Source organism: Elaeis guineensis, chromosome 8 (genome assembly GCF_000442705.2).
Source record: "Elaeis guineensis isolate ETL-2024a chromosome 8, EG11, whole genome shotgun sequence".
Lineage (NCBI taxonomy): Eukaryota > Viridiplantae > Streptophyta > Magnoliopsida > Arecales > Arecaceae > Elaeis > Elaeis guineensis.
This window is the reverse complement of record NC_026000.2, coordinates 135,787,037-135,801,629: the sequence shown is the minus strand read 5'-3', so window position 1 is coordinate 135,801,629 and position 14,593 is coordinate 135,787,037. Positions and strand designations below refer to the sequence as shown.

At 36.7% G+C, this 14,593-nt stretch overlaps 1 protein-coding gene across 1 annotated transcript in view; it reads left to right on the top strand.

The window, feature by feature from the left end:
- Positions 1-11,991: 11,991 nt before the first annotated feature.
- Positions 11,992-14,593, top strand: part of LOC105049374 (uncharacterized) — a gene marked incomplete in the record, with an annotated part of 21,123 nt that continues 18,521 nt past the window's right edge. The window contains 3 exon segments of the mRNA XM_073242714.1: positions 11,992-12,459; positions 12,461-12,532; positions 12,535-14,432. Coding sequence (XP_073098815.1) covers positions 12,370-12,459; positions 12,461-12,532; positions 12,535-14,432 — 2,060 coding nt within the window.

Below are 14,593 nucleotides of genomic sequence, written 5' to 3'. Positions count from 1 at the left end.
ACAAATGCTATAACTTTCTTAAATATGGTGGTGCAATCTCTCCTCTTGGCAAATTCTTCTAGAAGCTATCAGTCTCAGAAAAGGTTAAGCTCTTTGCCTGGTTAAGCTTTTTTAACAAGTTTTTGATAACTTCAAATCTTAAAAAATGAGGAATGTCACTATTTGATCACTGTGCTCTTTGTGGTGAACATGGAGAGACAACGGATCATATCTTTTTGCAATGTCTTTATTCAAAAGAGTTCTAGATTGCTCTCTTTAGTGGCTATAATGTTTTATCTTTATCGGATAACTATATGGTCATGTGGATCGATTGGAAAAAATATAAATCTGTGTCTCTTTATTTTTTCAACTATGAAAAGCCTGTTCGTCATAGGCCATTGTCTGTTTGAAGCAATAATAGTTCGGATATTAGTTTGACAAGCTTCTTTAATAATTGATAGTTGGTTGCATTGAATGAACAAAGGCAACATCCAACGCATCTTGAGGATCCTCGAAAAAATTCATACATCCTAGGCATTTATAAGGAGTTGATTGGTTGAATATTTTGGCACTGTCATGATTCATTCTCTCAGCTAGGAAACCCATTATTCACCTCTCACCTTTCTTGCTTATTAGTTAAAAAAAAAAAGATTTAAGAAGAAGAGCACAATGGGTGTGGAAGAACGTCTTCCCGCCCTTTTTACTCTCTACTACACTGAAAGTAGAATTTTTTTTATTTTCTTTTAGTTTTTTTTGTCAACTCTCATGTTTTCATATCCCATATTTTCTTTTGTTAAGTCCTATGTGTGACACCTCTTCGTTCTTCACAACGGAGACATTAATAGCCTGATCCTAGTTTAATGAGCCACCATTACTTAAAGCTCTACTTGCCTCCAGCTTTGTACTATATAAATAATTATTTTTTTAATATATTAGAGAGAAGCATCCTACTTCTGCCTACTTTCCTCAAAATTCAAGGCTAAGCATCGGCCTTGTTAGTGACACAAGTTGATGAGCACAAATTGGCTGTCACATTATGTTTCTGCTCTTTATATTTGTAGAAAAAAAAGAGCCCCAGCTATTTGGATTATGTTAGCTTGAGCTCATGCATTTGGACATGCAAACATTAAGCTAATGCCACTGCCCAAACCTGCTTTGGTTGTCCCTTTCATCTTCTCATTCAGTTGGATAGTTACTGTTTACATGGATGGGAGTTGCATGTTTCACACAAAAGAAGGATTCACCTTCTTTTGCATGAATCCACCATTAGATCACATAATGATCACATTGAGATCTGTGCACATAGATAAATGAAAGAATTTAGAGTGCTTTGATATTTATGTGAAATATGATCCAATGATCCATGTCACGGAAGAGGATCAGTCATTCTTCCATGCCAAAGATACAACCCGAATCTTTCTTTACATTGTGCCTCACTTGGCATATGTTTGTTTGGGTCCAATTTTTAATGTTACACAACCTAATGAAAGAAAAATAATGCTACACCAATGACTACAACCAACGAGCGTAGACGGCCCGGTAGGTGTTACACAATTTATTCTAAGTTTAGATTAGATGTTCACATGACCTCTGGGTCAAAGTAGTGTAGTCTTGGCCTAAGTAGAAGCTTTTAAAGGCACATCAGCCTAGGCCCTATCAATCTTCTCCTTTGCACAACAATTGCCCACCCTGCATTTGATAAGCTCCATTACCAAAGATTGGAAAATGAGTGGTTAATTACCAACAGAAGACAGGGTGGGTGAGAAGTATTACTGGAATTAATTACCAACAGAAGACAGGAGGCACCAAGATGCATACATACAATCTTCAACAGACTCATGTTGTAATGATAAATAGGTCAATTCAGCTAATCATTAGGGCTCCTGTTGATTTTTCCTTGGAATGGATCTAAACTAGAATCTGCAAACGATTTGCTGATTGATGTTCAAATGAAAAATTACTTATAGAACCCTATGTTTGGCAAAAACTAGAAGTAGGACCATAAAGAAGTAAAATAATTTAATTAGGGAGCTAAATATGAAGCCAATTAATGTAACGACTGGTTGCTATTTTATTTTTCATTTGAGCTAGATTTAAATTTAAATTAATTTGATAGCAAGTCAAATGCAAATCCTTATGTTTAAATTAAGCAGATTGTAGTTCTACCCCTTTGTCAATGTTTCTTTTATTGCAACCGATCCGACAATTAGAGGCTTGATTTTATTTAGATCCAGCCATCATTTTTTCTTGCACATTCTGTGAGAACCGGTCTCTATGGACCTGGTTCAACGTGAAGTCGGCAAACCCGGTTGACTTTATCAAAATTTCTCAAAAAAAAAGAAAAAAAAAAAAAAAAAGAAAAAGAAAAAAAGAAGAAGAAAAAAAAAGATAGATCCGAGATATTTAGATTCATCCCATGATCCGATCCAGATCGTGATCTAAACCAAATATTTCTCTTTTTTTATGTTAGTCGAGCCAGATCAAATAGATCATATCTTGATTGTTTATTCTTTTGTACCTCACTAGATCGGATTTAATTTACCTAATTTCTCTTGATCAATAAATTGGATCTGATCTAGGATTTTGATATAGATCGAGAGGAGTACAGAATCTGAGGATCAGACCACGTGCCGAAGATTGTGACTTTTGGATTCGACTGATCATAAGTTTTTTTTTTATCTCTGATTTATTTTTGTACATATTCATATGTTTAAAATATAGATTTTATACACAAGATATTTAGAAATTATTAAAGTTTGAGAGTGTGTATGTATACATAAAAAATAATTTAAAAATATTAGATCAAGCATGGTGTTAGCTTTGCATGATACAATATTTGAAAAAAGATAATTTTTTTATTTTAATATTGTATGATTTCTGAAAAAAAAATTATACATATTTATCTTTATATGAATGTTTGAAAATTATTTTGTTATTGTTTTGGAGGATATGAAAATTTGAGTTGATACTGTTATGAAATTAAGTATGATTGCTTATGAGAAATTGGTTGCAGTGAAATTATGAGAAAAAAAAACTCTCTAATTTGATTATGATTCGGATCTAGCCAATAAGACTGACATTGGCCACACATCAGAAACATATTTCTTCTGGACCTAGCCAATCGGAGCTGATCGCTGGCAGAACTAATTCTTTCAAATCTAGCCAGTCAGTGCTGATCACTGGCACATATTGATGAGTCGTATGTATGTATTTTAGAACTAATCTTTTTGCCTCGTTACAAGACTAATCATGGCTGAGTGAATTAGAGCTAGTTTCTTTCAGATCTAGTCAGTCGGGACTGATCGCTGGTACATGTTAATGCGTTACGTATTTATTATTCAGGGGTCAGTCTCTTTCAAGCCTTGTCACGTGGTTGATCGTTGTCGTAGTCACTAAAAATTGAAAGAGGATTTTTGAATTTTTTACAAATATGCATGGTATATTTTACAAAAAAAATTATATTACTACATATTATTGTTAAATTATTATATTTTAAAAATTAGTTATGCTTAATCCCTCAGAGATATTGAAAACTTATTGAGCCTGTAAAGCTCATCCCCTCTTTTCTATTTTTTTCAGATTCAAAAATTTCTATTGGGCTTGGTACTGAGCAGTAAGGAGCATAAGATTTTAGAGGATTTCGCTTAATTTATTTTTGAATAAATATTTTGATTTTGATTATGATGAGATATTAATGAACTATATTTTATTTGAATAAAAATTATTGAATTTGCTTTCATCACTATCTGAATTAAACTAATGAACTGAGGAAAAAAAACAGGCCTGATATATTCTTTAGGATCATATCTTACAGCCATCATGTATCCGATCCAGATGCTAGATTTTGGATGTGATATATTTTTATAAAAAATTTGACAGTAAAAAAAAATATATTTTATTATTTGCTGATTATTTTTTTTCTCTTTTAAAGACAAAAGTAGGATTTCTGCACGATGGACATTCTTTTGGCTCCTACCATGGTTGGTTGCAGGATATACCTATGCAAAAGATGGCATGTACCATATTTAGAGTAGAACGTACGATTAGATGAGTTCCAATGCATGGTAGGCCAAGATCCGATATTTAAAAATTTTGGATCAAGATTAATTGATCTAATCAGACAAAGAAATTATCAATTTCTCCATTTTTTAACCAAACCCGACATATTTTGTCAAGCCAATCTATCATGAGATGACCAGATTCATTTGCTTCACTAATTCTATTTTCTTTTCTCTTGATAAATTAACTGTTAACATACTGTTGGTGTCCGGCACGAGGACGAGTCATGACAGGGTTCTACTATTGAATAGATCAGGCTTGCATATTATGTGTAAGGTTTGGACTCAGACTGGGTTGCTATTGAAGAGTTTAAGGGAAAAAAATGAGTAAATACAGAAAGTAGTTGTCTTAGATGTGCTCTAACACAATCAATAGTCCATCGATGAACCTCAATGACATTGATTTTTTGAAAAAGAAGGAAAGAAGGAAGGGTCACAATTTTTTTTATCGATGATTACATAACAGAGTCTTCTATATAAATTTCATAATATCAAGTATAAGAGCTCAGAATTTAACAGTTTCTGTAGCAAAGAACGTATGAAGTAGCAATGCTCATATTAGAACACGAACGGGTTGGAATGGTTGACAAAAATGGTGTTTGTAAAGGGAAATGAAGTTGGTTGACCTTTTATGCTCTGAGTGCATTTGGTTCGTGACCAATTTAGAATAAGAATCGGAAGCTATTGGAATGAAAATTAGAATAACCATATTCTTTGATATGTTTGGTTCATAACCGAAATCAGAACGGAATTTGAATACTAGAAATAATTAAGATTAGATTTTAGAAGATTGATGCATTTTCATTTTTTCCAGAATGAGAATAGAACTCCCCCAACTTTTCTATTTAATTCTTAAATTGGAATGGAAGTTACTCATTCTATTCCCATTTAAGAATCCAATTTTTTTCAACCAAACATGTCCTGTAATTATCCAAGTTTAAGTTTTTGGAAATGGAATATTCAAGAACCAAACTCCATTCCTTGGTTGCTAAATAGAGGGATGTGACGGTTACAACAATCTCCAATTCATTATGCCAGTTTGAATTGGCACAGCCATCCCAATGCTTGTCTTAGAATTATAAGTATAAATCTTCTAATGATCCAATTATCTTCAATCTGCTCAACTCAGAGCTCACAAGAAAAAAAAAAAAAAAAAAGATGATGGAAGAATTGTGAAAGTAAGACTTAAATCTCCCTTTCTTTCATTAATTAATTCTCCATATCATAAACTGAGGTATATATTTCCAATCTATAATAATGAAGTCTGTTCTTACATAATTCAGATCGGATTCCTCTTCTTATCTTCTAAAAGAATGTCCATCTTTGAGTAAGTTGGGTTCCACTCCTCTTTTTAGCTTAGAAAGAACTAGATCTTTAAAACTATGATAAATATGAAAAAATTATTAAAATAATAAATTTTATAAGAGATAGATCTCGAAAAGATACTCAATCTGAAAAAAAAAAAATCATTTCAATCGGATATCGTATAATCAAATTATTATCTTTTAAAATTTAGTATATAATTCGACTTCTTAACGTCGCAAATCTTGCTCCTAAATTCTACGTAACTTTACTCATAGTGGCCAACATATTCTACATCGAGATCATTTAGAGCCCTAATTCTAATACATACATACATTCGCCTGCAAATCTAACACTGCTTTCGATAATTCTTCTGAGTATTATCTCTTTCCGGCCAAATCCCAATTGGTGCTGGTTGTCGTGCTATTGTTTTGGCAAAACATAGGATAAAAAGATTGTTAACTAAATAGACGCTCGCCTCCATGCTACTTTACAGATACTTGGGCCTGTCAATTTTTTTTATTCTTGAGGTAAAATGTAGATATGTTTTGCAGCTTTTGATCTTTCATCCAACAAATCTAATGCAGTTTTATCATAAAAATTATTGCAATATGAGTGAAAAATTTCCCTACTTGACTCATTGTATCAACCTGTTGGACTAGGAGTTTCTTCTGTATGTTACCTACAAGCATGTGAAGATGGATATCATTTGATATTTTCAATACGTAAGAAAATTCTTTTCGACAGATTCTAAGTTAATTTCTGCCCATGCCAATTTGATTATGTAGCAGTATGGAAGTTATATCTTCGAGTGATTAGGCTTGCCTGATATTTTTCTTTAAAAAAAAAAATTATATACCGATGTGTACTAACCATATTGTACCATATCGATATCAAACTATAATGCAATATTGGAAGCTGGTTGCCTAATTGACTTTATACTAGGTATATCGATACAATAATAGGATAGTACTAATATAGGGTTCAATATTGAGATGGCTAACAAGATGACCATCCAATGCCCACATAAACTTTTGTTCCCGTTGAGGGCGAACATTCTTTGGAACAACAAGCAAGTCACATATATATTGTCAATCGAAGATGTCAGCATTTTTTCATTGCTTCATTGCATCTAGAGTTGTTGGATCCAATACCAGGCCATATAGAGGACAATTAGACCATTAAATTCTCCACCAACTTTTGTCAAAAAAACTTCCCCACCCACTCCCATCTCAAGGACAATAAAAGAAATCGTCAGAGAGTTTATGGCTTAAGTCATCTCTCAAAGGTCCTTGCAAGCAAGTGGTGAGATTTAATGGAATCACATGGTAGGTTTGCTGGTCTTTCATACCTAAATTCACATGGATAGGTTGATAAAACGTCAATTTCATATCTCTAGAAGAATTGCGGGCACGTTTCCATGCCTTGTTGTTTGGGGTTCTGTCCATTTTATAGGACCATAAAATCACACAATGCAAGGAATTGGAGCGGCAGCCCCCTTAAGATGCATGCTTGTGTCGGTCATCTACGTGATTATATATAATTTTTTTTTATTGATAAGATAAAGTATTCGTACAAATCTAATATGAACATAATTAAGAGAATCAGAATATAAAAGCAACCCCCGCATTAATCCACGATACTTCTCCTAAATATTCTATAACATAGGAGGCGATCTAGTCCGTGGCACTATTCACTTTATGATAGATATGTCTAGCATCTGTGAAGCACATACTTTCATATGATTTTTTTTTTATTTTATTTTGATATGTTGTTTGCATCTTATATTCTCTCTATTAGTATTTAATACCCTATGGAGTATAGGTAGAGAAATTTTCACCCATCTGCAGCTTAGCTCTATCATTTTATCTATGGAACTCTTCATGTGACATGGGAACATGGCTGGTGGATTGGGGAGGTAATTTGGAGTGGGCAAATTTGCCATTAGGCAAAATACAGAAATTTTGGCAATAAATTTGGAAATATTTTCTGACTCAAACAGAGATTTTAGGAACATATCACAGAATAATAGTTGAAGGATGTGAAAAATTGATATGTCTACGCAGGCACAAACAAAAAATATATTAATAGAGGAAGTATGGAATTTTTTTTTTTTTAAAAAAAAAGAACTAGCAAGGAGAAAAACAATGAATGGCATCATTTTTTTTTGGGGGGGGGGGGGGGGGGGGGTGTGTGGTGGAGAATGGCATCATTTATTCAATGTCACAAAAACTTCATAAATAAGCCATGGACTATTTATGATAAGGTTCCAACTCATTAAATAGTGATGACCCATTAAATTATTCGGGCATAATCTAAAAATCATTTGCTAGCTAATTATCGAAGAACTCTGATAACATGGTAAGTATTTTCTTTTGACAAATACCAAAACTGATAACATGGCATTTAGGAAGCACCTCAGCTCTGATAAACAAAATTCATTCTAATTTCCTTCAGCTGAGCATCATGTGTTTATTTATGCAGGGAACATGGATATTATGAAAACATTATGCGTCACCATGTTTCATATGCTGGTCGCTTTCGCATCCATTTTATTCAATTTTGTTGGTAGTATAGACGTTACCGCATCAATTATATGACTTTGATTTATGTAAATATAGGAACCACAAATGCTAGGACAGCAGCAGTCTCGCCAATTGGCAATCGATAGAGACCGATAACTTGCCTTCTCCGTCTAAGTTGAGGATTAAAAAAGATACGCATTCTTGATAATGACTATTTAAAGACTTAATTTTTGACTATGTTTGGTTTAGAATTAGACCGTTATGGCCGGCCTAATTCACCTTACATGCTGAGAATGGGGAGGCCTGTCTTTCATCAATCACTAGCAATCTGAACTTTTCTTCCAAGAGATTCCTACTCTCACATTTTCAGAACCCTATTCTTCAAGGGACAAAAGAAGTTCTAAGCCATTATAGGGGCTCTTATACCCTATAAGATATTGTATTTGCAGACCTTTCAACATCCTTGGATGGCATAGTAATTTTGATAAGGTAGAAACTCTGGAAAATTGAATGCCTCTTTTGTCCCATTAGTTGTGACCTTGATCATTTTTTGAGGCTTGTTTCCAAATGCAAGACTGCCTCTAATGAAAGTTCATTATGATATAGTCACAATATTTTCCAAATTACCGTAGGAAGAATATTCTTGGAATTCTTCTCCGTGTTCTTAGATTATAGTACGATATTATAGATTTTCCAAACTTTTCTGACGATTGATGATTTTACAATGAAATTTTTATTAATCATTAAGCAGCTGACATTAATTGGTGATGGTGCAGTCTTTTTTTGTTGTTCCTTTGTCCAATGCCTTCTCATGCACTAAATTATATCGGAAATGCTGCATTCTTCTTTATAATCCCAAACATCCATCACTTGCCATGTCAATTTTGGATGAAAAGGAATGGAAGTTGTAGTTTTGAAATCAGAAATTACCATGGTAAAAAGGTAATATAGTTACCACGGCTGGGACGAAATGGCATGTGAGTCGGTTACTTAATCTAATCACAAAAAGGAACAAAAGTTCTAGTCCTGGAATTGAAAAGAGGTGGAGTAGGTGAAAGATATTACCTCTAGTCCTTTACAAATAATTGACCAAAGCTGAACCAGTCCATAGTGGAAATGGAACCACGCATCAAATGTGACAGTGATAGAAGAATAGTCCTCTTCTCCAATTGATGAAGGGCAACAACTAACCCACCCACCCTTTAATGGTCATAAGATATGATCTCTGAACACTTCTTCAGATCAAAGCAACCAAGGCTTCCATTTGTTGAAAACTTCCACGATCAGGATTGTAGAGGATCATAACCAACCTCATTGATGTAAAGACAAGATGATGAGTAGGTTTGATGATCAAGAAATGGTCATCGTGCATGAAATGATTTCATCATCCAGCGGTGCATGGACTTTTCCATCATAACATGGAAAAAATGGAGAAAATTTTTTGCTAAACTGCATGTTATCCAGCCATCTTTAAAAGAAAAGTAAGGAGAAAAAGCAATATTTGGGAGACAAGGAAAATGATGCAAAATTTTTGCCTGACCGGCCGTCGTGCATGAAATGATTTCATCGTCTGGTGGTGCATGGATTTTTCCATCATGACATGGAGAATGATGCAAAGTTTTTGTTCAACTGCATGTTATCCAGCTATCTTTGAAAGAAAGCAAGGAGAAAACAATATTTGGGAGACGAGGACATGGCTTAGGTGTTCTTATTGGAGCATCAAATCTTGACTTATTATACCAAAGAGCTAAGAGAAGGATGTCATCAGGTTACCTCTTGGAGGGGCCCTATCAATCTCTTAGTAGTTGTTGATTTATTTAATTTAACTCATCGCCAACACGCTACGATAATCATCTAGGTGCATGGATTTTTCCATCGTGACATGAAAAACGATGTAAAATTTATGCTTAACTGCATGTCATCCAGCTATCTTGGAAAGAAAAGCTCAGAGAAAGCAACATTTGGGAGACAAGGATATGGCTTAGGATGTTTATTTGAGCACGAAATCTTCAACTTGTTACATGAAAATAGGTGAGAGAGAGATGGAATCATGTTGCTTCTTGGAGGAGCCCCATCAATCTGTTGCTAGATGTAGATTTATTTAATATAAGTCATGGCCAATACGCTACGTCCTTAGTTGGTCGGTTATAATATGAATCAATGACCCCACCTTATCTTTAGACTGTACTAGAGAAAGTGACTTAATCGGATATGACAAATTGATGCAAACGATGGCCCCATGTTCTATTGACCCTTCTTAGGTGCAAAATGTTGTCACATAGAAAAGGTCCCTTTTCATTTGGCAATCTCCCAAATCAATTATAGGATTCCATAGCATATCTTCTAACTTAATTTTTTAATATTTTTTTTTTCTAATTCCCACAAATACATTTATTTCATTTAGTTTAATTTAGCCAATTTACCCAAAAAAAGCAACTCTTTCTTGAATATGTTTGAATGACAGGAGGCACAGGTTCTAGAAATCTATTAGAATTAGATCGTAGAAATGTACCAGATACTCGATATTAGTTCTAGTCTATGATCAAATATATGCCAACCAAACACTACAAGAAAAAATCTAAAGATTAAAAAATATTGAATTAAAATGAAAAGTTTTACAAATTTTGACCTAGATTCCTCCCGTCAGGTAGCTACTTGACCTTGAAATGGACACCTGACAACCTATGTTAGCTTCCAGAGACATGATGGTACAATCTCCCTTATTTACTGTTAGTGCAACCCAATACTTTCAAGGTCATTAATAAATCTATTTCACGGGTAAGAACTCCTTTGTAGGGAAGAAATCCTGCTCTCTCTTCCTATGGTTGGTGGTAGTATGAAGGAGCTAGCACAAAAGCCATGAAGTAGTGCATTTATGCCAACAATGGCTGCCACCCATCCCCACCACCACAGAAAGAAAGAGCGACCCTCCAAGCCATGCCCCTTCCAGAAGCTGACAAGCCAGTCCAACCCTATACATGTAATAAAGGTGAAGGGCCCCAATTTAGATCAACCACACAGCACAAAATTGAGTTCATCTCCTTGTCATCTCTGATGCACCTCAGACTTCAATATTCGTGTTTACACAGCACGAATTCGAAAGTCCACTGTGTCTGTGTATTGCGCCCACGATGGGAGTATAAACTAAGGGTGACAATCGAGTCGGATTGGATCATAAATAGATCGGAATATAAATAGATCGGATCAGAAAATCATCAATCCAAACATGATCTATTTATTAAACGGATCAAAAATTCAAACATGAATCCGATCTGTTTATTAAACAGATAATTCGATCCGACCTGTTTAACTCATTTATTAAATAAATCAAATTACGTTAAACGAATTAAATAGATTAAACAGATCAGATTAAATAGATCAGAAACAGGTTAAATATATTTTAAACATGTTAGATGGATCTTAAATAGATTAAATAAATTAAACAGATCGAATTAAATGGGTCTGAAATAGGTTAAATAGATTAAACAGGTTAAATAGATTATCTGACTCAATCTGATCTGAATATTAAATGAGTTAAACGGATCAGATATTTAAAATTCAAATCTGATCTATTTATTAAATGAATTAGATAGATTGATTTATTTATAATTTAAATTTATTTAATTTAAATTAAAATTTATTTATGATGGATCGAATATAAATCAAATTGATAGATCAAATTATATTTTACCAACTCTAGTATAGACCTGTTTGGCCTCTGCGATGGGCTTGATGAGATCTGTGTTCGGCCACCGAATGCTGAATACGGAACAGACGGCAGGGAGACCACGTGTTGCCCCCACGACGCAATCCAACGGCACGACGGTGCTACCCGACGTAGTGGCAGTGGACCGGATCCACCGCCCCCAATCCCGGCTTAAGATAGCACCGAAACGGCAAGAAATATCCCGAAACCGCGTTCCTTCCCTCCCTCTTCCCTCTTTACCAATCTTATCCTCCTCTGCTATAAAACGGTTTTCTAACGTAAAAATGGAATAGTGGTCAGACTTGTCTCATAAAGAAACCTGTTTTTAAAAATATTATTATTTAAAAAAAGAAACAAAATTAAATATCTTGAACAGTTCGTCGTATTCAAACGATAGCAGCTCCAGCTTTTAAATCTCTCCCCGGCCTTTCTCTCTCCGTGTCGGTCTCGATTTCGATCTTGATCGCCTCCTCTTCAGACCCCAACCCTACGTAGTTGGAAGGAGACAAGAGAAGGGAGGACGGGAAGAGAAGGGAAGACGGATTTGATTGCTTTCGATCCGGCTGCCGGGAGCTCGAGATCCCGTGGTGCGGATCTCGAATTCGGAATCTCCGGCTTCGATTTCGTGGGGAATCGGCGTCGCCGTCACCGGCATCGACCGGGAACCGTAAGTTCTCCTCTGATCTTGAAAGATCTGATATTATCTACTCGATCTTTTCCGCGTCGATTCCGCCGTTGTTGTTGTTTTTTCGGTGGGTTTTCTGGGTGATTTTTGCGTTGTTCGATCTGAGTTTGAGCAATGACGGCGGATACGAAGGAGTATAATGGTGGATGCGAGGGACAGAAGGTGGAATTCGAGGGGAGGGCCGGCTCGGCAGTGGTGTTGGAGAAAAGATCGGAAGGGCAAAGAAGATTATAACGGCATTGGACCTCGGGAGGGGGAGGAGAGCGGAGGGATGAGAGCGAGGGTTCGTTCGTGATGGTGAACGAGGATTCGGATGATCCGGCCGAGAGGGATCTCGATGTGGGTGGGAAAGCGGTGCCGGTGGAGACCGAGGAGAGCGGCGGGCCGCCGGCGAATGTAGGTCCCTCAGCGGGGGAGGTGGCGGCCGGAGATGGGGAAATGGGTGGAGAGAAGGGAGAGGATCATGAGGGTGTTTATTCTGTGGTGAATTCTGAGACCGGCGTGGAAGAACAAAAAGATGTGGCGGCGATGAGTGGTGCGAAGGAGGAAAATATGGAATCTGAGACAAATACTGCAGCGGAGGTGGAGGAGAGAAAGGAGAAGGAAGTTAATGGTCAAGGTGAATTGGAGAGTAATAATGGTATGGTTAACAATGATGTAGAATTAGAAGGAGAACAGAAGAAGGAGACTGTCGCTATAGATTCCGACCTCCAGGTAGAACCAGAATCAGTGGATAAAGAGAAGCTCACAATGACAGAGACCGATGACCAAATTAGATCAGAATTCGCTGTTGAAGTCGAAGAAAGGCAAGAACCTGATACCATAGTTACAGAAACCAACCACCAAGCTGAATTGGAATCAGCTACTGACGTAGAAGACAGGCAAGTGGTGGAGACTGGTGAAGTAGAGAAGCAGGACACTTTGACTGTCGCCAGCAGCACTGGTGATCGAGTGGAAGCTGAATCAGCTGTTGCAAGGGAGACACAGGAGGCCCAGATGGTGTCGACAGATAAGAATGACCAAGAGCAATTGGAAGTAGTTGTCCATGTGGAAGAAAAGCTGGAGACTGAGACTGCTGGAGAGGCTGGCAACCAAGCTGAACCAGAAGCAATTGACAAAGTAGGAGACAAACAGAAGCCTGAGAGTGTGGTCAGGGACACCACAACATCTGAATCTCTTCCTCTTGAGCATGAAGAGGTGAGGCTGTCAGCTGTAGCTGAAGAAGGTCCAGCAGATAAATGCTCCTCTGAAAATGCAACGGCATCTGAATCTCTTTCTCTTGAGCATGAAGAAGTGATGCTGTCAACTGTAGCTGAAGAAGGTCCAGCAGATGAATGCTCCTCTGAAAATGCAACGGCATCTGAGGGTCAATGCGGAACCAAGTTACAAACAGCGGACAGCAGTGAATCTCCTGAAAATCATGAAGCCAGCTCTATCTGTCACCTTGATGCCAGGGTGAAAGAAGCTGAGTCAAGTGCTCATCTGGAAAGTTCAAAAAACTCAAGTGCTTGTCATGTTGGTGACCAGGAATTGGTGAAAGAAGTTGAAGTGAGCAATAAATCTGCGGAGAATGGTGAAGCCAGCCCCTCAGAAACTGAAACAGGCATTTTCAGTGCGGATGAGCCGGGACCATCAAGTGCCGTGAGTGGTGCAGATCTTGAACCAGAACTGATAGATGCATCCACTAAGAGTGAAGTTGAAGTTCAAAACGTTCTGGATCAAAGTAAAGAAAGGACGGTGATTTGTTCCAAGAATGATACAGGGCTAGAGACTAAAGTTTGCAGTGTTATGGAAATTGAGAAAGATGTTTGTACTAATCATGCTGTTGCAATGAAATCAGAACCCGAGATTGACAATGGCTCTGCAAAGGTTGGTGAATGTTTGGCCAGCACTGTTAAAGGTAATGAAGCTACAGGAAAGGATGATAACAAAGAACCTATTCATGAGGAAGTTGAAGCTGTCAAAGAGATCCAGGCTCAACCAGAGGATCCTAGTGGCTCAACTCTTGAGGGAGAGAAGGTGGATACACAGGTGGTCAAATGGCAGCCATGTTACATAATTAGAGTCCCTAGATTCACCGATGATGAGCTATGGGCGCAAATAAAGCATGCTCAATTAGAACTAGAAGAGAAGACGCGAAGCAGGGATTCTATTGGAGTTGCAGTTCATAAGAAAAAGGTAGTGAATGCTTACAGATGTCATGCTATGCTTTTGAATTTGTTATTTCATTTTTATCCAGTTATGCTTGAACTGTCACATTTTTTTCAGGCAACTTGTAATGAATACCGGGAAAAGTTAGAAGCTGCAAAAGCAAAAGAGAGAGCTGCAAGAGCTGCAT